Source organism: Vidua macroura, chromosome 20 (assembly GCF_024509145.1).
Source record: "Vidua macroura isolate BioBank_ID:100142 chromosome 20, ASM2450914v1, whole genome shotgun sequence".
In the NCBI taxonomy this organism is placed as follows: Eukaryota; Metazoa; Chordata; class Aves; order Passeriformes; family Viduidae; genus Vidua; species Vidua macroura.
Window position 1 is genome coordinate 10,711,888 of NC_071590.1, and position 22,441 is coordinate 10,734,328.

Here is a 22,441-nt window from a genome sequence, read left to right on the forward strand (position 1 = left end):
CCCAGGCAGGGCTCTGCTCCCAGAGGCACAAAATGCACCAGCAATGGCCAGACCATGAACACCCCAGGGGCTGTGCCAGCACCCCAAAGTGCCTGGTGAGGCCAGGACTGGAGAAATCCCAGCCCTGGCAGCATTCCCACGGCCCCCCAAGCCAAACCAGCCTCTCCAGGGCTGCCAGCATGCCCCCACCAGCAGCACCTCAGCACAGAGAGCAGCTTCAGCAGCTCATCCAATCCCCAGAGCTGCCTCTGACCACAGCTGGGGGTGAGCACAGGGATCTCCCTTTCCTTAACACCTCTAGGAATGACTCCTGTCATGAGTGTAATTACTTTGAAATTATAGTTTTGGTTTAGGAAACAAATCAAAAATACTGTCAGCAAATATTAACAAATAAGCTATTTTCAGACTCTTGTTTGTTACCAAACTGGTGTCTCTTACACACACTTGATACCTTTGATTGACAGGTTCATTTCAGATTGGGAAGGTGAAAGGTTTCTTACCGGCGAGCGATGTAGTAGAAAACAGGATTGCCAACTTTGGATGTCCCAGCTTGGTAGAAAATATTTAATGTTTTCAGTGCTTTGAACTCCTCTTTTTCATGTACCTGATGTCTAAAAAGCAATACATTGACATCAACTTTCACAACTGCCTTTCAAACAAATTTAAAAAATCCCAACCCTCTTTACTTCCATCTCTGAAGAAAAATATTAAGTTTACACAATCTTGAGCCTTCCTTAAATCACATATGTTACCAGCATTTCTCATTTTCAGTTTAGTTTTTTTTAATTAAAATCTACTCAGAAACCTGAAAGGTTTGTGTAGACTCAGCTTTTTAAACTCTCCTTTAAAATAGAGAGCCTTGATAGCAGAGTCTCTTATAAACTACAGACATCTCACATGATCAAGTCTAGAAATCCACATTGTGTGTCCCCACCACAGTAATCTCATTACCTTGTCATAAACTCTTCAAACTTGGAACTAGTGAGATTTAAGCTGGACCAATGTGTATCTGCCACGGGTTTGTGCTCAGGAGGCCCCAGGTAGGCAAGAAGCGTTGCCATCTTGTCAAAAGGTCGTCGTCCAACAGCCTTGTGGTCCCTACAAACAACACGTTCTTTGTCAGGAAACTCCTTCTTTACTCAGCAACTCCCACTACCCCTCCTCAGCTGGGACAAGCTGGATTTTCTTTTTTAAAGTAATTATGAGAAATCTTCAATGATGACTGATATTCTTCTCAGTAATAACAGAAGCAACACAAGGGAGTATTTCCAAATATTAACAGCTTTTAGCTGAAGGAAAGGAGATTTAGATTGGATATTAAGAAGAAATCCTTCCCTGTGAGGGTGGAGAGGCCCTGGCACAGGTTCCCAGAGAAGCTGTGGCTGTCCCATCCACATCTGGAAGTGTCCCAGGGCAGGCTGGACTATCACCCTGGGGTAGTGGAAGATGTCCCAGCCCATGGCAGGGGCTGAGATGGGATGAGCTTTATGGTTCCTTCCAACACAAGCCACTCCAGGACTCTGACAGCTTTGCCCTCAGCACACGCCCTCGTGCCAGGGCTGCAGCCTCACCTGTTGCTGGACAGGTACTGGCCGATTTTCTCCTGGTTGTTCCAGAGCAGGCGGTGCAGCGCCAGCACGTTGCCGTCGCTGATGAAGGACAGGCTGTGGTTGACGGTGTCGCTGGCCGGGCAGTCGGACGCGATGTCCAGGAAAAACCTGCAGTTCACAGGCAGGGACCAACGTCAGCGTGGGAGGGCCAGCGAGGGGCTGTCCTGCGGGGCACCGCAGCTCTCCCTGCACGCAGCACAGCCCTGCGCTGGCCTGGCCGTACCTCCGTGCCGCGTCAAAGTTGCTCTTCACAAAGTCATTGAAAGGCCGCATGTGCTCCTCTTTCGTAAACAGCACGTGGTTGGCAATACTCTGAAGGATCTAAAGGAAAAAACATGGCAGAGACACACAGAGGTTTAATGTATCAGCTGTTACAGTAATTGACACAAATACTTTTGCCGATGAAATTAAACCGGCAGAAACAGTTCATTTTCACTTGCTGTCTTGATGTTTCACAACAAAAAGCCAGTAAGTAAAGTAATTTAAAATACATTCATTTCCAAAGTATTTTCTTTCTCATACTTTTAAATACTAAAAACCAGTTCACTTTTTTATGAACTTTAAACTAGGAAAATAAATCATCTTTCAAACCACCAGTAAGCTATTAAGTATTTCTCCTGGAACTTAAGACAGGTAAATAAAAGCAGTAGCACACCCCTACCTAAAGAAAGATACAATTTCCCAGCATTTACAATAGGTAATATACACAGGCCATAGAATTTGTATGCCTTCATTTAACCTTTTTTAAATTTTTTTACAAGCATTATGACCAAATAAGGTTAAAGACAGGAAAAATCCCTTTAGCAGTGGGATGAACTGCAGTGGGATAAATGCTGGCTGCTGCTACCCTCACTGTGCTCACAGGATCATCAGTCTCTTTGCTAGTTTCCAAATGAGAAGTTCAAGTGAAGGGCTGGAATTCCACTCTCTTATCCATCCTTTTGGCAAAGCGTTCGTCCCCATCCTTACACTGCTGAGAGCTCGAACAAGGCCACGATGCATATACACAGCTCAGACACTGCACCTTCAATAGACGTGATGGCTGCTACAAAGAACTCCACATTTCCCCCTTTTCTCCTACTGGTCTAGGAGCAGTACTGAAGCAGGTAGAACATAACCTAGGGCAGGCAGACAGGTGTCTGGATTCACCTTTGACATGAGCTTGAGGCCGCGCTCGATGCGGGGCGGGGGTTTCTTGTCCAGGATGCCCGCCTCGTACGGGGACACGATGGCGGGGTTGATGAAGCGCAGGAACATGGCGCTGCCCACGGCCCCGATGCTGTTCTGGGGGAAGCGCTGGCTCACCACCTGTGCACGGACAATTACACACAACAGTCCTGCATTAAGCAACGGGCAAGGGCTCACAAAAGCCTTGCATGGCAAGCCAAGCCAAAGCATTCTTTCCACACCGATCATGCTCAGCACACTGCAGTGGGACTCTCTTGCATCCCAGAGAACCAGAACAAGAAGGAAAGGAGTGGGGCTCTCAGAGAGCAGCTGGCTCTCCCTCGGCTGCTGCACAGCTCCCTTGGCAGGGACATGGCTCCCAGAGCTCCTGGCCATGTCTCAGAGCTGACCCCACGCAGGGCCCTGCCCCTGGAGGGACCCCGCAGGTGCCACAGCCCCAGACTCAGGTGTGCACTGCCCTCTCCCAGCACAGGGAGCACCTTTCACCTACTGGGTCTTTGATCTGTGTTTGTAACTGCACAACTGAGCCACGAGCCTCTCCAGCAATAACACTGTGCTCTACAGCTTCAAGAGTAATTTTCCATTTGTGAGGAGGAGCTATTTGCAGAAATACCCTTCAAAACCATCATCTGTCCACACCAGGACAGAAGGAGCCAGAGCTGAGTGGCCAGTGCACTCCTCTGCCTACATATACACTGTACAAAACCACTGAGCAGATTTAAAATATTGTCCTTTGCCATCCAGGAAAAAAATAACTCTGAAGAAATCTCTTTTCTTTTAGGAAATCAACTATGAGTTACTAAGAGGAGAGTTGTTCTTTGGATGTCTTTGATTTCACTTTGAAAAGTTAAAGACAAAGCTTCTGACAAAAATAAAGTTCTTAGATATTCAACATGTGGTTCTATAAAACACCAACATCCATATGTGTATATTGTAATGAGTAATAATGATTAATCAAAAGGAGTCAGATTCTTCCTTTCCACAGAATAAAATTAGCAACTGATATTATCCTGAATAGTTTAAGAGTAAAAAAACCACCTCCAAACAAATCCCAGTTTAATAAAATACTTCAAAACGTAACTAATGCAATCTCAAATCATGCTGCTTAAACCAGACAAAGCCATTAGTACAAAACACACCAAGAATCACTTTGGTTCAGTAGCAACTCCAGTCAGTTACCTTGTGATGCAATTACTGATATTTTCTTGGAAAATACTGGTTTGCCCACAGCTTTTGCATTTTAAACATGATTATTATTCTGCTCAGTTACAGCAAAAATAAGAGTATTTAATAAAAGTCTAGATTTCCATTCTGGTTGATTCATACTTTGTATTCTGAGGTCACTGCCAAAGAAAAGAGTAAGTCTGAACTTTTAAAGGCAATGCTCTAAAGCAACCCACGGACCTAAACCCTAACACAGCAAGTTACTGAAAATGGAAAATCTGCTTTTCTCAGGGAATAATACAAGTGCTAAAGTTGGGGTTTTCTCACTTAATCACAAAGGAAACAGAAGAAAATGTGTCAGAAACAAGTCCCACAGGCCTCTTTCCAGTACCCCACAAATATTAATTGTTCTTTGCCCAGGATGCAAGCTCAGGTTATCTGCCAGAGTGTTAAAGCAGCTCAACAGACCCAGATTTTTCTCAAAACCAAAAACATTTTTCTTCCACAATTTTTTAATTTGAAGATGGTGGCAAGGCTAGAAGAGTCAGAATATTAAATACTAAGCAGTAATGTTAAAAATGTCTCATTTACCCAAATAGGCACACAGAGAATATTTTAAATCTACACTTAATTCCAGTGTTAATTGAAATGAAAGCTATTTTGTGCCAGAATTAGTAGAATGATTTTACAGTGAGGTCAAATAGACTGAAGTGAAGATATTTTGAACAAACAGCAAAAGATTTCTGTTGTGCTTTGAAAGAAATGGCTAATAAAAAGGTCTCCAAACTTACTGATTTTTTGTTTTCCTTTTTTTCTTTTACGGTAGCTTTATTCAGTAGAGAGTGGCAAGTTGCCTACAGAACAGAGATGAGCACAAACAAGTCACAGCACCAACTACATACAGCAACAAAAAAACCAATGTTGACTTGTACATAAATTACACAGTAAAATGTAACAAACATAACCAACAGAAAATGAAATATATAAACTAAAGACTGATGATGGAGTTTTTATTCCACAGTTTTATTACATCTTATTTACAAAGCACTAAATACAAAACAAGCAAATGTTGAATTTCAATCATTTCTACTATTTCTGGCTAGATTAAAAGTCAAACCACATCAATGTGTTCATGATACACAATCTTGGGCCTTAAATGGTGCATTCAGCTTTCAAATGTATTTTACCATCCCCAAATAATTTTAACAATACAAATAGTAGTGTTATACCTTTGAAATACATATTGCTTTTTAAATTAAATTTAGAGTTTTGAATCTTCCAATGTTTCTCTGTGTGTCCTTCAATTTGGTTAGACCTGTGAACCATCAGGGTTATTACCACTGTGAGGTAACTCTGCCATAAAACACTCTCTGGACAAAGGAAGAAAGAAGCTGCAGTCTCTGTTAATTTATTTGAGATTTCCAAGTCAAGAGATCTGACTTGATTGTGCTTATTTCTGCATTTCACTGAGATGCAAAGGGACCTAGCAAGAAGACTCCAATTCTGTCCTACTTCCAGCAGCATCTGAGCAAAGCCCCAACCCCTCGTGCCCTGCTCCCCAGCCAGAGGTGCATCAACGCTCCCGGGAGCTGGGACAGGGCTGGGCATCCCTCCAGCAGCACCCAGGGCTGGGTCCCAGCCAGCCTGCAGCACTCAGCCACCTCCAGAGGGTCACACTGCCACTGGCAGAGAGCTTCCACACGCTCAGGATGGAACAGAATGAAAAGCAAACACCCCAGCCCAAACCAGCCAGTAAAGCTCTCTGCTAAGCAAGCTGAACTGAAACCTGTGCAGGACCTAATAATATTTAACCAGTGGCACCCCTGCCAACTTCCCCTGTGTAATTTCCACGAGTGCCTTCTGAAGCAGTTGTACACACACTCTACTCACTGGGATACTGCAGCTAGAGGAAAATTTCCACCTTGCTTTCACAAGGAAACCCATGTATGTTTGTGGGGATTTTATGGAAGAGCCAGCACAGATCCTGTGTAGGAGTTACTGTGAGCATGCTTGCTCTCACAAGACACTCCTGAACATACATTACCTGTAAGGAGCCAGGTGAATCTGTCCCAGTAGCCAGTTATGGATGTTTCCAAAGGAAAACACTCACTGGGCTCTGTTCCCAAACAGAAATACCAGCCAGCACAGGTGCCAATATCCAACTAAAGACACTGTTTCTGTGAGGTTGCTACAGTGATTAAAACTAGCTACTAATCATTTACAGAACACATCTGGTGAGCATTCTCTGCACACAGTTACTTTAAAACTCTAAGCATTAAAAAACACCACAAAATTCGGTATAATTTACTCTCACTAGTGCTTGGGATAGAATAAGTTCACCTTTTTAAAAGGGAAGTTATCTTATAAAAATCACCTGTTTGGTTCTTATGATAAAAATGGATTAATGCCCCTTTCAGATAAAGGCCAGACTCTTCAAAACTCCCTGAAATTTTAAGTACAGAATGCTCATCACAAATACTGATAGTCAAACACTTGTACAGAAATCTAGTTGTTACTAGAAACAGTTAAAGTAGTAAATATTGAAGCTAAATATCAGTTAATACCACTTGTATATCTGCCAGTAAATCATCTCTTGTGGGAACAAATTACCCTTAATACCACACACAGTAAAGGCAAGAATAAAGGCAAGAATAAAGCCAACACACTTGGAAAGGCTTCCATAGAAGAATCTCTGGGAATGCCTGCTGGTGAACGCATTTTAAAAATTCCATTTCACAAAGGAATTACCAATGGTTTGCACAGAAATAGTTGCTACCAATGGACCCCTGGAATGGCAATAATCTGACACATCCTGGAAACAGTATATAAACCCAGTTCTGGGATGAGGTGTGGGAGAATGCAACATCCAATAACAGAAGGAACAACCAAGGCTGTGTGTGATATTTTCAGTAACACTCAAATATTCTTCTAATTGATGTATGTGACACTGTGGCCATGAAGGAGACCAATCTGCCCACTTCACTTCCTGATTACAAAACCCAAACACATCAAAAAACCCCAAAGTCACTCTGCCACCAACCCAAACACAGCCACTGTCAGGAAGAAAAACCAAAAGTGTTCAGAGGCTTTTACAGAGCTGTCAGGCAGGAACAAGGCTCGGTATCTGCACACCTGCTTCAATGCAAGGGCTCACAGAAACAACCCCAGACCACAAGAGTCCAAACACACATTCCCTGCTCTCACTCCCAAGCCCTGGGGATTGCAGCAGCTGCCCTGGTCACCCCAGCATCCCCTGTGCAAATGTGACAGGATTTTTGTTACTCATCATTAGTTCACACAGGTCCAGAAAATCCAGAATCACAGAAAATCCATCTGCTTGGCTCTGCCTTAGACCTGAATACAGGCTGTGGCTGAAAGGGCAGAAGTAGCTCTGTCAGAGCACCTCACTGAGGCCACAGCTCCAATAATCCACCAGACACAGCATTTCTGTGACAGTCCTCCAACTGGACCAGAAACTGTATTCCCAATGAGCTCCAAGGGAACTCCCACTCGGATTTTTAGCAGCAGCTGAATCCATCAGAAACACACAAGGAGATCCAGCAGGACACTGGCCTCAGCAGCCACGGGACAGAGCAGAGGAGCTGGGGATGGAGCTCAGGGAACCTGAGTACCTTCAGTCACCTCCTGAACGCCAACACAACCCTTAAAACACCACTTAGCCCCAACGTTCAGTCTGGTGTTACTTATCAAAGTGGTAGTACTTATCAAATGTCTGAGAAAAGCCTTTAGAGATGCCCCCTGTGCCTAGCACCAAACTCCAAACTGCTGGAATTTCACAAACCAACCCCAAAGCTTAGGGGCAGGCAACCACTGCAGGCATACCTGGTATAAACAATGGCACACACTGCGCAGCTGGGGTGGGAACTCCGAGGAGGAATTAATGATTGCCTGAAAAAACTTGTCTGTCATTTGCAAGAGACTCCGCTGGTTCTCTTCAAGGCTTTCTGTGGGCTCCAGCCTGAAACAGACCCACACATGTATGACCAGCAATCAAACACAACACAAGCTGCACTTACATCCTTGGTAAGAACCTCATTTCCCCTTTTTCTTATGGAAATACTTGTGATCTTTTACACAGAAGTTTCCATCACTGTTTTAAACTACATAAGGTACAAATAAAAGGTCATGCAAAATTCAGTAATGAACAGACAGCTGTAGGTGGGATTCTCTCAGACCACTTCATACAAACACATGCATACACAATTCCAACTGATAACTGCATTATCAGTTCATGATGGTTTATCTGAAAAGAATTTTGAGGTAGACACAGTTGATGGTTAAAGTATTAATTAGAAGGCCTATCTTTGCATAAGCTACTTAAGAGATGAATACTTTTAATTTTTCTAAGAGTCAGAAATAATTTAAAGCAACAGAGCAAGAGGGCTGCAGAGACAATTAATGTGTCTGGAAAAGTGAGAGGTACAACAGTATGAAAGCATGAGAAAAATATCTGCAACAAGGAAAAAGGAATCCTATTACAGACAATGAGCAGGAATCATGTTTACAGATAAATACATTTGCTGCTCGCCCTGAATCTCAAACCTTGTTGGATCCACCTCAAAGCTGACGTGCTGCCACTCAGGGGATGTGATCACAGTCCTCAGCAAAGGTTCCAACAGCTTCTGCAAATATGTAGCACCATAGACCTGTGTGCAGGGGAAACAAGGACAGAGGCCAGATTGACACAGGAATGCTGCAAGGTTCTGGAAGCTTTCAACAGCCTGAAAACACTTGATCTGTTTTGGCATAAGTCAAATTCCTGTAAAACTTGGGTTTGTATATTATAATCTCATCTCTGGAACACAACCAAGGTCAATTTCTACAGGTATATTAATTAATTTCCAATTAAGAGAAAAATAACAACCCAGCTAACCAGCAGACATTCTTTCTTAGAGGACTGACTCCACACTTCACCTCTGTTTGTACTCAACTTTTTAAACTGAAATGGGAGCACAAACAAGACCTCAGAATTTACCAGGAACAGTCTTCCAGCTGGCACTGGCCCAGAATCACTCATATAATTGAACTAGTCAGAAAGGCAAAAGTTTAGTGCCAGGGGGATAGCTACTTTTTAAGGGCCTGAGCATAAGTGTTCTGCAAGATTCACTTCATGAAATGTTAAAACACAAAAAGAAAACTCCTGAAACTTAACAGATGTGAGAGCTGAGACTAACTCAAACTGAGACCCAAAGGCAACTCAGTATGGCTTTTATCTAATCCCATTACTCAAGTGCTTCACCCCACAGACTGGCAGCTTTGTATTTTCATATTACTAAACTTTTCCTGCTATTGAAGAGATCTGTAGCAGAGAAAAAAAAAAGAGATGACGTACCTTAAAACAGAAAGTCATTATTTTACTGGCTAAGCTGTTTCCTCGGAAGAGTGTCTGCATGGAGTCTGCCAACTCGACCTCCTTTGAGAACATATTCCAGAGGAGCTGGTAGAGCAGGTGCCGGGAATCAAAGAGTGTGACCAGGACACGAGCCAGCTCATCCTTAAAGGGAGGAACAAGAGTTGATCTGACTCGCAGGGAGCCAAGGCAAGAGTGAAACCCCAGTACTATGGCAAAATCACCAAGCAGTTTGCAATAAAGCTTTATGTCTGCTATGGGCTCTGGCAGGTAAATATCAAATTACATAAAAACAATCTCTCTGCAAATGTTTCCTATGCTACTGCTTGTCTAAAAATCTGCCTCAGGCTATCCAGTCTTACAAGTTCATAATGGTTATCCAGGCAGACAAGCAGCTACTCCACTGTATAGCAAAGCCCAACTCATCTTGCTAAAACCTAGAAGAGCAAATACTATTCTGCATGTCTGCATCACAGCACACACCACCTGTAATAAATAACCAGCACAGTTGCATTTATTATAATAAGTGCATATAAAATCGTTCCTAGATATTAACTAAAATGCAGCTTATCACCAAGATCTGAACTTAGATTCAGTACAATTTTATGAACATACAAAGAAAGGCTAGCTCAGTGGCAGCTCTATTCTCTCTGTACCAGACTGTTGTTGCACTTTTTATTTCAAGTCTTATTATTTTAACAAAATGTAGGAAACAAAATCAACTTACCCACTGAGAACAAGGCACCACATTGGCTAAAGCCATGGCAATAGGAAGCTCCCCCTGATCACCCATCATTGTAACCAACTCCACCAATCTCTCAAACCGATCTGCCAGCACTGTTTCTGCCAAGGTATCAAATTCTGTCCCCTGCTGCAAGATTTTGGTGAGGACTTCCATAAACGTGGCTCTGGTCTGGAGGTCTTTATGATAGCCCAAGCCTGGTGGAGAGAAGGCAGCAGCAGTCAGGAGGATGTAAAAGCAGGGGGCAGGCGCTGCGCCGGGCAGGCGGGGCCTTACCTATGGAGTGCATGAGGCCGCTGTCCACGTTGGCGTTGAGCAGGTTGGACATGGCCAGCACGGTGCAGTGCCGCAGCGACGCCAGCCTGCGCGACATGCCGCGCTTGCGCCCGCCCGCCGCCGCGCCGTCCTCCTCCGCCTCGCTGCAGTCGTTCAGCAGGTTCATGAACAGCGTGAAGTACCTGGGGACAGGCCCTCGCGGTCACACGCGCCCTGCCACGGCAGCCAACGCACAGCAAACCTCCCAAAACCTCACCCACGGGAGGTAGCACACAACAAACCTCCCAAAACCTCACCCACGGCAGCCAATGCACAACAAACCTCCCAAAACCTCACCCACGGGAGGTAACACACAGCAAACCTCCCAAAACCTCACCCACAGGAGGTAACACACAACAAACCTCCCAAAACCTCACCCACAGGAGGTAACACACAACAAACCTCCCAAAACCTCACCCACGGGAGCCAACGCACAGCAAACCTCCCAAAACCTCACCCACAGGAGGTAACACACAGCAAACCTCCCAAAACCTCACCCACAGGAGCCAACGCACAGCAAACCTCCCAAAACCTCACCCACAGGAGGTAACACACAACAAACCTCCCAAAACCTCACCCATGGCAGCCAAAGCACAACAAACCTCCCAAAACCTCACCCATGGCAGCCAAAGCACAACAAACATCCCAAAACCTCACTCACGAGAGGTAACACACAACAAACCTCCCAAAACCTCACCCACGGCAGCCAATGCACAACAAACCTCCCAAAACCTCACCCACTGCAGCAATCACACAATAACCCTCCCAAAACCTCACCCACAGGAGCTAACACAGGACAAACCTCCCCAAAACCTCACCCCCACCCCAAGGAGCCTCCCTGCAGCACAGCCCAAACCTTAACTGTGCTCCAACAACATCCCTTTGTCCCAAACCCGGTATGCCCATTCTCCCCAACACTGATGTGCCTCTATCAACAGATGTCTTTAAAGAGAGTTTTGTATTAAATAAAATACAGTATCAAATCGAGCTAATTCCTGCCATGACTGAAAAACACATCTGCATTAAGCAGAAACAAAGCCAAATTTTCTAATTATTTTTTAAATGGAAATGTTTTCATAAACCTACAAAGCAGAGATTTTTAAATGGGCCAGAGAAGAGGTAATTCCTGTTGGGATAATACAATTATTTCTGCTGGAAGAAAAGCACAGTTTGTAATAAAGGTCATATAGGGCTTCTACTTAGAGTGACTGTATAGAGAAACAGTTAAAAGTCACTATTTACTTGAGAAATAATTGAGATTTTGCTTCCATCAACTCAACACCATCTCCTTCTTCAGGCTGGAGTGGAAGCCCAGCAAGAAGAGAGACCACTGCTTCCATACTCGCCTGGTCCAAATCTCTGAAAAATAAAATTTAACAAATATAAGTCACTTTTGCTTATAGCTCTACCTGCAGATGAAATTTTTTATTATTTTTATATTTATATTTATATTATTTTTAATAATAAAAAGGTATTCCACTGAAGTTCTGTCATGAAAACAACTCTTATATTTTGTGTTACGGGTTCTAAATTAGAGAAAGTATTAAAAGGAGCCAAGTCATTTAAGACTAAACATTAAATATAATTCTGCTGTTGCTCACCAAAGCTTCAGTTTCAATTTTTGTCTTTTCCTTAACATTATTATTGTCATAGCAAGCCCAACATGCCAGCTCATCCGTGGATATCAAATGCCACCTGGAATGTTGTTACAGGTGAAGAGTGCCCCTTACCTTGTCAAGCATTTCACATCCTCATCTGTTGCTTGATTAGAAGTTCCCATTACCCAGTCTGTCAAATATTCCACCATTTTGTTCCTGTTACACATAAATAGATTGTTTTAGCTTTGTTGGGTTTTTTCCACCAGTGTGTATCAAACATTAAATTGTTACAAGTGTTCAGTATCACCACAAACTAAATAATACTTAAATGCAGCACCAGGCTCATAATCATTCTGAAGACAAAGAGAAGGGAACTCTCCCTGTACCAGGAATATTGGTGTGACAGGGCTCTGGTTTCTTTTTTAACCACCTAACCAAAGAAAACCACACTTGCCCACAGTACTCTACCCTGTAAGTTAGGTAATGCCATCCTTACCTAAATTTCATTTCTTGACAAAATGAAAGGTCATCTCTCCTTTCCATCATTACTTCCACTAACTGACAGAGCTTTGTTTTTATTTGAATGGCATGTACCAGATTTCCAAGCACACGCACATACCTGAAGAAAAAAGCAAAAAGATTAATTAAATACTTCATGCTACTTCACTTCCTCTGCCCCAAGAAAGCCCCTGCATCAGAAGCAAATTTCTTCTGGCCAAAATTTCCTATCAGTGTAATAGTGAACAGAAATCTGCCCTTCAGCTGGTTTTTAACCACTAACATCAATGGACAGAAAAATAACCAGGATCACCTATGGGAATAGGGCCAAGCTATGGAATGGTCAGCTCTTTAAAAAACATCAGTCACTATTCAGCAATGCACTTCATGCTACACAACTTCCACAATTACTGAAGTTGTCAGAACCATAAGGAGGATCAGAAAATCAGCTGCTGCTTCTCCAAGGACACAAGCACAGAAAATATAAACTAGAAGGCTTCAACTCACTTCTTAAACATAATGCCTGTGCATAGGAAGGTCAAGAGGGCTCCTTACCTAACCAGATTCAGCATCATTGTCTCAATGCTCGCTTGTCCGAGGTGTTCGGAGCTCCCTTCTGTGTGATTGTCAAGCAAATTCTTCATTATAGCGATGGTTTGCTCTACAAATTGTGTGTTGGTATCAGTTAACAAGACCTACAGGATGAAAATTTCTGGTTATTTTTTTACACATAAAACCAGAGAAAGGGTTTTTGCCAAATATACTGCAACATTTCAAAAATCTCATGGACAAGCATTTTTCTAGTTACCACCAAGTCAACAGAATTCCAATACATGTCATAATTCAATATGTGAACACTGCCAGCCATAAGGATTCCACAAACAATCTCACAGATTCTGCACTCAACAGTTCACTACTCAAGAATGTTAAATACAGCCTGGAATCACAGCCACAATAATCATTAACATGTGCTGTGACAATCACTCCGCTCACAGGGGCTCTGCACAGAACACCAACAGGGATCCATTTCAGTCACCCGGGGGAAAGACGGGACTGACACAAATGTGAATAGTATCACACAACTGTGAATCACCTGTCCTTGAGAATCAAAGAACTTGCTGATGGTATTCTTCAGTTTGTTGAAGAGCATAGGATAAAGCGCTGGACTGAGCTCCAGCCCCACCAGGTCTTTGATGTTGGTGCGGATCTGCAGCCCCACCTTCTCGTGGTTGCAGACCATCAGGGTGAGCAGGCGGTCGATGAATTTGCTGACCGGGGTCTCCACGCTGCCCTCGGTGGAGACCATGGAGATCATGGAGCCCTTGCGCTCGTTGAGGGGGCCCATGGGGGGGCTGTAGGTGGCCAGCCCCGCGCTGCTGCGGTGCTGCAGGCACACCCCGCCCAGGGCACACAGGAATCCTGTCATGTTGATCCACTCCTGCAGCGACTCCGTGTCCGACAGGTCGATGGAGCCGCCGCCGCTGACGTGCGACATCCGCCGCTTGACGATCGTCTTGTGCAGGCTCTCGGTCACCTGGAGACAACGGCCGTTTGCCACGTGAAAACTCAAATGCCTTAAAACAAACAAGCTTAAAGACTTGTTTGGAATTTCTAAATGTTGAACCAATGGAAAAATTCATAGTCACCTGCCCATCTTCCATTTTGGTCTTTGGATAGTTAAGGATTAGTTTTGTAGCTTGTTCCCATTTTGCATGTGTATCCTCCCAGGCCTGAAAGAAGATAAAATATATCAAGATTTAAGTTCAAAACTACTTGTAGCAACAATGTTTCCGTGTTTGTTTTCTTAATATGCACACAGAGCATATGAAGTGAGAAGTTAGCTCACCTCCGTGTTGCCTGCAGTGGGGTGTTCGATGCGCCTCAATAACGCCATCACTCTCTTCTGAAGAGCTGCTCTCCCTGCAAAGGGCACAGAACATTTAACCAAGCTTCTGAAAATCCACCTACATCAAATTTGGGATCTTTGAAAGTAACTATTGAATTAAGAGAATGTATCCCCCTTCAAGTCTTTAGAAAGGTAGCTTCTTGTTACACAACTGTAAAATCCTCCTGAGCTCAGTCACCCAAATTCCTTACACTTTCCAGCAATTCTAATAACTAAGACATTCCAAGCAAAGCCAGAGCAGCATGAAATCAAGAACCTCAACCCATTTAAAGAACTCAAATGCAAGTAACAGTCTTTTGTCCAGGTACTAAGTTACTTTAACTGACTCATGACTCTTACCTGTTGACATCATGTTGCTCACAGATGCAAACTCCATGAAAGTGTTGTAGTTTGGCAAAAAATTATGCACTGAGACCTCATCTACTCCACATCTGATGTCGGCCTCCTCACAGAGGTGACGGAAGCAGGACATGGCCACCAGGACTGCCTCGATATCTGGGCTCCACAGGAACATGTATAAGGCCACTTCCAGCTTGGTCTGGGCTTGGCGGCAGATCGGGGTTCCACTGCACCCTGCAGTGCTTTCCTGGGAAACACACAATTCCCAGTTGGGGAACCCTGCTTGTGAAAAATTCAGCCCTGGCCAAACTTAAATTTAAGAAGCAGTTTGAAACTGCTTTTGTTCTAGTAGGAATAAGCCATTCTAAAAAGGATCAGAGCTCATATATGCTGTCATGATGCTGTTTGCAATCCTAATCAAAAAATCATTTTACATGAAAAAATTTTACTTTGTAAAGTCTGAAACATCATTGTTAACCAGCACATTAAATACATACATTATTTAGGATACATATGGGTTTCCCCCTCAGAAATAATTTATTTTGTTTTCAAGAATTACTCTAAAAGTAATTTAATTTCTACTTGCCCACAGGGTTTTTATGAAGTGTTAAAATTAACTATCAACATGTATTACTTACTATGGAAGAATTCCCCTTCGCTTTCCTCAGGGTAGCCCCTGGTGTACATCGCATCATTTCCTCATGGTCAAGAGAAATTTGACTAGTTCCACTTCCAGAGACATCATAAAGGAAAAGGAAGTGGCAGGAACTCCTATCTGATTGCTATAAAGAGAGGGGAGGAAAAGAATATATCAACTGATACTTTAAAAGAATAAAAGGCATAGATCTGAGGAAGGAAAAAAGCTCTTGGACATTTACACAGTACTTTTTCCACTGCTGCTCTCAAGGTGTTATCAAGTTCCTTGTGTTAATGGTATCCTAGACTGATATTTCCCCATAAGAAATACATTATTTGATACTTTAAGAATATCAGGAAGAAGCAAGTCAGAATTCTGGGACTTAGAAGAACCTGAGATCCAAAATGAAACATTCTTCATCCATAAGCATGTATTTTACCATTAGCTACCTTCCCTTTCTCTCATCCTGGGGACTATTTCCCTGTGTTAGGCAAAGAGGCACAAGGCACATGTTTCTGTGAAACATTCCTTTTCCAGCAAAGTACAGCAACCTGTGCAGCTAAAGGGAAAAAAAAATCCCAAACCTAACTTTGGTTACCAATTCTAACCAAGGTGTCTCACAAAGCAGAGAGGAAATCAGAGAACAGAATGTGTAGGAGTAGCTATTAAATCTCTTCCAATCAAAAATAACCTGGTAAAGAAAGGAAGTGACACAATAGAGAACAATTCATGTTAATGATCCTAACAGGGAGATGGCAATGCTCACTTACTTTGTTTTTTAGCAGAAATTTATTCCTACAGATGAGGATCTCTCGCAGCCACTTGAGGATTTCTGTACTGCTGAGCATCTGATGACTTGTAAGCTTCTTGCAGATATAAAAAAGCATTTGTGAACTGCAGCAAAATGAAATTCAGCATCAGCCTTCTGACGGAACACAGACACTTCTAAAGGTATTACACTACATTTCACATAGAAATAGGCACTCAGCATGAACACCCTGTGCAAACACTACCCTGGGCTTCCAGCAGTACAACAGAGAGGTGAGAGTGTGCATGGACAGGCCAAGCTCCCCTGGGACCCTTCCCAGCGCCCACGGCCTGGAGCAGCTGAAGCCCCGCGGGCAGCCCGGCCTGGAGCTCCAGCTCTGCCCGAGACAGAGACAGCACAGACAGGGCAGCACGAGTTACCTACACTGCTCTGACAACGTGTCAACTCTGCTCTGGAAGGAACACATCTAGGGATGTTCCTTCTTCATATCCCGTCAGGCCTCACACTCTCTGTTAAAACTGCCAAAGGGTCCAAATTAGTGTCAAGTGTGACGGGTTTTCCCCCCGCCCGAAGAGACCATGAACTCCCTGCTGTTGCAAAGCTTTCCCAAAATACTTACAGCTATTTCAAAAGACAAGACAAATCAAAGCAGCTATTTCTGTCATTTATATAAGTTAATTTACATACCTGATCTCCCAGAATGTTTCGATAGGAGCATCAGGATTCCACAAGTCAATGCTGTCCAACTGGTGCAGAACCAGCAAGGCCTAAAGCCAAAGAGAGTTTCACTTAAAGACAGAACTTTACAGAGTACCTGAGCACAGGCAGAGAAACAGGTGTAGTCACCTATTCATTAACTGCTTTAAGAACAACAAAAGATATAAAAAGCATTTTCCATAGAAGAGTAAGAGCTCATTGTTAGTTGGTGTCAACAGCATTTTAGTCTTTACTTCACGCTCACACTGCAGACCCAGAGGTTTTCCCTGGTATTTCTGTCCAAAGCCATGCTGCACACACACACACACACACACAGCCAGCCTCTGTTTTTGAAGGAGAGGCTGTGGCAGCAGCAGTGCCCCCCCGGGGAGCCGCGGGTGCCCCTCACCTCCATGGCCTCCTGGGCGATGTCGGGCATGCTGGACTGCGGCACCAGCTGCACCAGCCCCGTGATCAGCTCGGCCGTGCTGCCCTGCGAGTCGGGGCCCTGCTTCCTGGGGTTCTGCACGGAAACACACAACACAGGCTCAGCTGAAAAACCTTGCCCTGCTTGACCTCACTACTGACAGCTCCTGCAGCACTCCTGCTGCTGAACTAGGGGGATTTTGGGATCTTTCAGAGAATCTGTTATTTTATTTTTAATCCATAACATGCCTTGCATATCATGTCTCTGACAGAACTGGAGTATTTTTATATTAAACCATCACAGGCCTGAGAAAATGGAAGATCTAAGACAGTACTCATTGAAATGATGACTAATTTCCAACCCCCCTTATTTTAATTTTCTTCTATTCCCCTCTCCTTCCCCCACCTTCCCCTTCACAGTCACAGAACTTCATACTCCCTCTCATTGTGTTGCTGATTCTGTAAAGTCTCTTACAGTTTCTTTTTCCTTTAAAACCACAGGAGCATCATAACCAGAGAAAAAGATGAGTAGGAAGTGTCCTAGATGGCCAGGTGACCACTAATTTTTATTCATTTAGCAGCTTCAAAAGTAAATTCCACTACAACTGAACAGTATGACAGTAGGATTTACTTACACATAGCAAAAGCTTTGGATCTGCATGGATCAGTTTCACCAAGGACAACAGCAAGAACTTGTAGCTTCTGGTTTCCAAATCCGTAGGTTTTTCTTTAAATTTAAGGCTTGTCATTTTCTCCTTAAATGTAAGGCTCTGATAGAAGGAAAAAAAATCACAGTCTTTGTCAGGAAGGTAGTCAAACATAACAGTTATAATTAAACACCTTATGAAATGTATTGCTTTTATCATCTATAATTCAAGAAAAAGTTTAAAAGTATACAAAACTCAGGTATAGTCACATCCTTCTAGTTCAAAATCCCCTCTCTCACAGGCAATCACTATTTTATCTTTAAAGTTCCCTTAACAATTGTTTCAGTAAGCTGTATGTGGACATAAGAAAATTTTTTGCAAAAGAAACAAACTGTGGCGAAAGAAACGTGGAAAAAGGACCAAAAAGAATTACTGGTTATTTCTCTGGTCTGAGACAGAAATAAAAATAAATGTTTCCAACTTGTTCTGAGTACATGAGAGAGAATTTTTTCCAAAGGCAAAGTAATGTCTTTATTTTCTGCTACAGCCCCAGGCCAGATGTTTGCACGTTCACCTCAACAACCTCTGGAAAATGAACCTTTCAGTTCTGCAAGGCACACAGGGCATCGCTTAAATATAAAAATAATCTGCCTCCAGCTGAAAAACCAGTGAACTACTTGTAAGTTCTGAACAAAGGGAAAAAGCCTAGGTTGAAATCACCTTCAAGGTAACTGATGAGCTATGACACTGTATGATTAAATTCTACAAGAAATTAGGTCTTCATGTTATTTCAATAATTAGTTATTGTGCAAAAATATGGAATAAAACCTACCACATAAAGCATCTGATCAAGAAAGTGATAGCACAGTGGTAGAGGCAGCTAAGTCTGTGCTAAGCCTTAGTTTGCCACAGCTCAGGGATTTCTAGGAGAGGCACGTGGCAAAAGGAGATGTGTTTCTGTGAAGTCATTTACTGCCTCCACACAACCCAAACTAAAGAGTGTCAGTGAGAAAGCCAGGCCAGGCTCCGTGCAATGCACCGAGGGAGGGTGACGCTGACAGACAGCACCGGACGAGGACAGACGCGGAGGAGTTCAGCACCAGTGAGTTCAGGCTGGAAATTAGGAACCAGTTCTAAACCAGAGCAGGGGCACGGGGCAAGAGCATCGTGCAGGGCACAGAACCAGCAGTGCCTTCCTGGGGGAAGGAGCTCCACTGGCGCTGCCCGGGGCTGGCGGGCTCTGCGGGTAACTATGCACAGAAAAGTCAGCGCAAGGAAGGGCTTTTCTGCGGTAGTTACGGGTCATACTTACAGCAGCAGAGGCCCAGGGCCATGCAAAGCAGGGGCTGGCGGGCGTCTGACCACGTGGGCAACAGCAGCCAGGCAGAGGGAAAGTGAGAAGCAGAAGACAAAGCACCACCAGTCAGAGCAGGGGTATTGTCAGGGCAACTATTCTCCAACAGATGAATACACACAGGTGAAAAGCAAGTTAAACATGGAGTAGCTTTCAACCAAAAGCATTGTGCTCATTTGCTCTCCTTTGAGAAGCCCAACAGGAATACTTTTATGTCTCATTTTAGGCTCTCTAAACCAACCTACCAAGACCACTTGCCACAGCAGAAGTCCTTAAGGAATGTTCAGAGGAGAAGCTGTGTATGGACTTACTGGAAGAATTTGGATGAACTACAAATTTGAATTTACTCAAGACTTTCTCTAAGACAGCCAAGAATATTGACTTTATTTCATAATGACTGAAAAATCTTTTACTTTGTTGCTGTCACCAAGACCAAACAGTCAACTTGCTCAACATAAAGCAAGACAAATGAACATGCCAATCATGGTAAAAGTATCACAGTTTTCAGTGATTATCTTCACACACAGAATGCTTTGGTTTTTCACATTAAGCAAGGATGGACATGTTAGCTGGCTATTCACAGAGCCAGAAAGCTTAAAATGGACAGTTAGCCACAGAGGACAGTTAGAGGACAAATACTTGTACGTAGCCAGTTTAAAAGCAGCAGGAAAACTGAGAGACACTGAACTAGGAACAGCCAATCCCCCAACACTGCAGGGCTGCAGGGCACGTGTGGCTCCCTGCTGCTCTGTGCATCACCACGCTCTCCCCCCCCTCTGGTGTCCAGCGCAAAGGCGATGAAGAGGAGGGCAGGGCTGGGCAGAGGGGAAGGCAGAGGTGCCCCCCAGGCTTACCGGGGTCATGCGGATGGTGGGGTGCGCCCCGCAGCCCTGCATGGCGCGGTGCAGCGTGTCGCTGAACATGCTGCGCAGCTCCACGGCGTGGCAGTACACGGCGTCGATCCGCGGCCACCAGTCCAGCGCCGACTGCAAGGCAAGGGCAGCGCTGAGCCCGAGCCACGGCGCTGGGGCCGCCGAGGCTGGGCGTAACCAACCCTCAGCCCAAGTGCTCTGCACGCTGTTACCAGCGTGCCCACCATCAGTCCGTGTGTAACCTCTGCAACCTTTTTAAATACGTTTGTAACTGAAGCAACGATTGTAACTCACAACAATCAAACTTGTAACCTTTAAATAGTAACTCGTAACTGAAGCAAGGATTCCAACCTAGCTGCTCACTACATCGCTCTGCCTCCTTGAACAAGCACCAACCCCGAGATGTTCTGAGCTCCCAAGATTTGGTTTGCTATCCAAATGGTATTTACTAAGCAGATATTGATCTGAACAGAAGCCCCAGACACTGGGCTGATGAAATACTGCCAGAACTTACGTTTGTGATGATTCGATGGAGTGAATTTACCAGCACATAATGAAATGTTGATGGGGAATTCTGTGCCAAGCAGATCTACAATAAAAATACATAAAAGCCACTTAGGAATATCTTTGTCTTTGCCATCTTTCTTATCATCCTAAAAAACATTCTGAAGCCTTTTTATTAAATTGACAAAGCTGTCAAATCTGAACAAGAGAAGCCTAATCAGCTGTGAAAAGATTTATCAAAACATGCAGGGATTTATTACTAAGGGATATTTATACAGTTGAACTCATTTATGAGCTTCAAGCTGCTGTTAGCACAGCTTTTATAACTGACAGGTTGTCAATAGTGCGTAGAGAATGACTTACCATAAGCAGTGCTCTTACCTTGAAGTGTTGGTTATTGTGAGGATTTATGCGGAAGCAGGAAACCAAGCAGTCAATCATCAGGTCTACATCTGCATTCTGATTGCCTCTTGAAAAAGGTTTGCTTGGGTTAAACAGCAAATTCTATATAATTCAGAAAAATAGAAATATATAAATCAGATACCATTATTATTCTTGGCTACTTTTAATACAAAACTTTCCATTGAAAACCACTGGTATTCAATTAAGAAATTCGAAGTTAACTTCTTATTTCAAATTTCTTCATTGCAATTAGGAAACAGACATTCTTACCTTAAGATCTACTACCATGGACTGTACTAGCAGGAAAATGACAGAATTATCTTCCCAGTTGATGTACGTAGATGCTTTGCACAGTTTAACACAAGCAATAGCAGCACTTTCAGTCAGCTGCCTGCTCCCACTGTGTCCTGCCAGGGCCTTCCTGAGATTGTCCAGGAACAGCTTCTGCAGAATTCAAATCGGGGATAGTTATAACCAGACACTGTGATGGCAAAAATCAGCTGGATGCAGCACCCTGGAGAAATCCTGTCATTATTAAAGACATGCCCCTTGACAGACCTGGGGCAATCAGAATGGCACCAGAGGTGGTTGCTCACTCTCAGCCCTAAGCAACCACATCAAACCCAGCAGGTGCTGCAGGTGCTGTTCCTGTGGGGCTCACAGCCCCCTGCAGAACCCAGAACCTCAGCACAGCCGTTTGCTGCAGGGGGAGGCAGAGGAAATCACAGCACAGAGATTCAAATCTCCAAGGAAATGGAAAAGTTCTGAAATAACATTGTTTGGGACATACTATCTGTATGAATTACTCACAGTAAAAGAACATATGTAAGGTGAGAACTTAAAAAGAGTGCATAAATTTACATATGGAATTGCAATGTGCTCTTTAAGGAGGAAAGACAAAATTAAACATCCCTGAAATACAGAATCAGCAAAACCAAGCAGACTCTAAAAAAACAGAGCCAGAATTCCGCTACTTCTCTTACCTTGTTCATTTTAGTTTCCTCTACCACATCCTTTGCTATATCTTGGATTATCTCTGGACACAGGACCAGGAGGATGATCTGCAGTGGCCACACTGCTGCTTTACGTTTCGTGCTTTCAGCAAAGCCATCCACTAAATCAAACAACTTCTCAGCACAATCTGCATAAAACATAAGCCCAACTCCAATACCAGTTTTAACTATGAAGAGGTAAAGAACAGGTATAAAAGAGCAGAGGGATAGTTCCACCTACACAGAAGGAAAGTTCTGGTCTGCACATTACTGACATGCTACTGGGGATCAAATGGTCTCAACCCAGTTAAAGACATGGTTTACCTGAAAATATCAATTCTCCTCTCTCTTTCACTAGAGACAAGTAAAGGTGATGTTCTCTAAGTTTTTACCCTGTATCAAGATGAAAAA

The 22,441-nt window shown here is 43.6% G+C and overlaps 1 protein-coding gene across 3 annotated transcripts in view; it reads right to left on the minus strand.

The window, feature by feature from the left end:
• Positions 1–22,441, minus strand: part of NF1 (neurofibromin 1) — a 74,010-nt gene that overhangs the window by 36,918 nt on the left and 14,651 nt on the right. For 2 of the 3 annotated variants that reach the window (XM_053995930.1, XM_053995932.1), the window contains exons 8-36: positions 22,022–22,179; positions 21,309–21,482; positions 21,018–21,140; positions 20,647–20,721; positions 20,115–20,246; positions 17,895–18,029; positions 17,243–17,356; positions 16,825–16,904; positions 16,139–16,262; positions 15,370–15,513; positions 14,732–14,978; positions 14,333–14,406; positions 14,133–14,216; positions 13,580–14,020; positions 13,042–13,181; positions 12,485–12,607; positions 12,121–12,204; positions 11,633–11,749; positions 10,352–10,533; positions 10,061–10,272; positions 9,316–9,477; positions 8,526–8,629; positions 7,806–7,941; positions 4,754–4,816; positions 2,760–2,918; positions 1,834–1,931; positions 1,572–1,718; positions 952–1,098; positions 501–611 (exon numbers count right to left, since the gene is read on the minus strand). In XM_053995930.1, coding sequence (XP_053851905.1) covers positions 501–611; positions 952–1,098; positions 1,572–1,718; positions 1,834–1,931; positions 2,760–2,918; positions 4,754–4,816; positions 7,806–7,941; positions 8,526–8,629; positions 9,316–9,477; positions 10,061–10,272; positions 10,352–10,533; positions 11,633–11,749; positions 12,121–12,204; positions 12,485–12,607; positions 13,042–13,181; positions 13,580–14,020; positions 14,133–14,216; positions 14,333–14,406; positions 14,732–14,978; positions 15,370–15,513; positions 16,139–16,262; positions 16,825–16,904; positions 17,243–17,356; positions 17,895–18,029; positions 20,115–20,246; positions 20,647–20,721; positions 21,018–21,140; positions 21,309–21,482; positions 22,022–22,179 — 4,090 coding nt within the window. The remainder of the gene's footprint in view (positions 1–500; positions 612–951; positions 1,099–1,571; positions 1,719–1,833; positions 1,932–2,759; positions 2,919–4,753; positions 4,817–7,805; positions 7,942–8,525; positions 8,630–9,315; positions 9,478–10,060; positions 10,273–10,351; positions 10,534–11,632; positions 11,750–12,120; positions 12,205–12,484; positions 12,608–13,041; positions 13,182–13,579; positions 14,021–14,132; positions 14,217–14,332; positions 14,407–14,731; positions 14,979–15,369; positions 15,514–16,138; positions 16,263–16,824; positions 16,905–17,242; positions 17,357–17,894; positions 18,030–20,114; positions 20,247–20,646; positions 20,722–21,017; positions 21,141–21,308; positions 21,483–22,021; positions 22,180–22,441) is intronic. The other variant, XM_053995931.1, reaches the window with a different exon arrangement.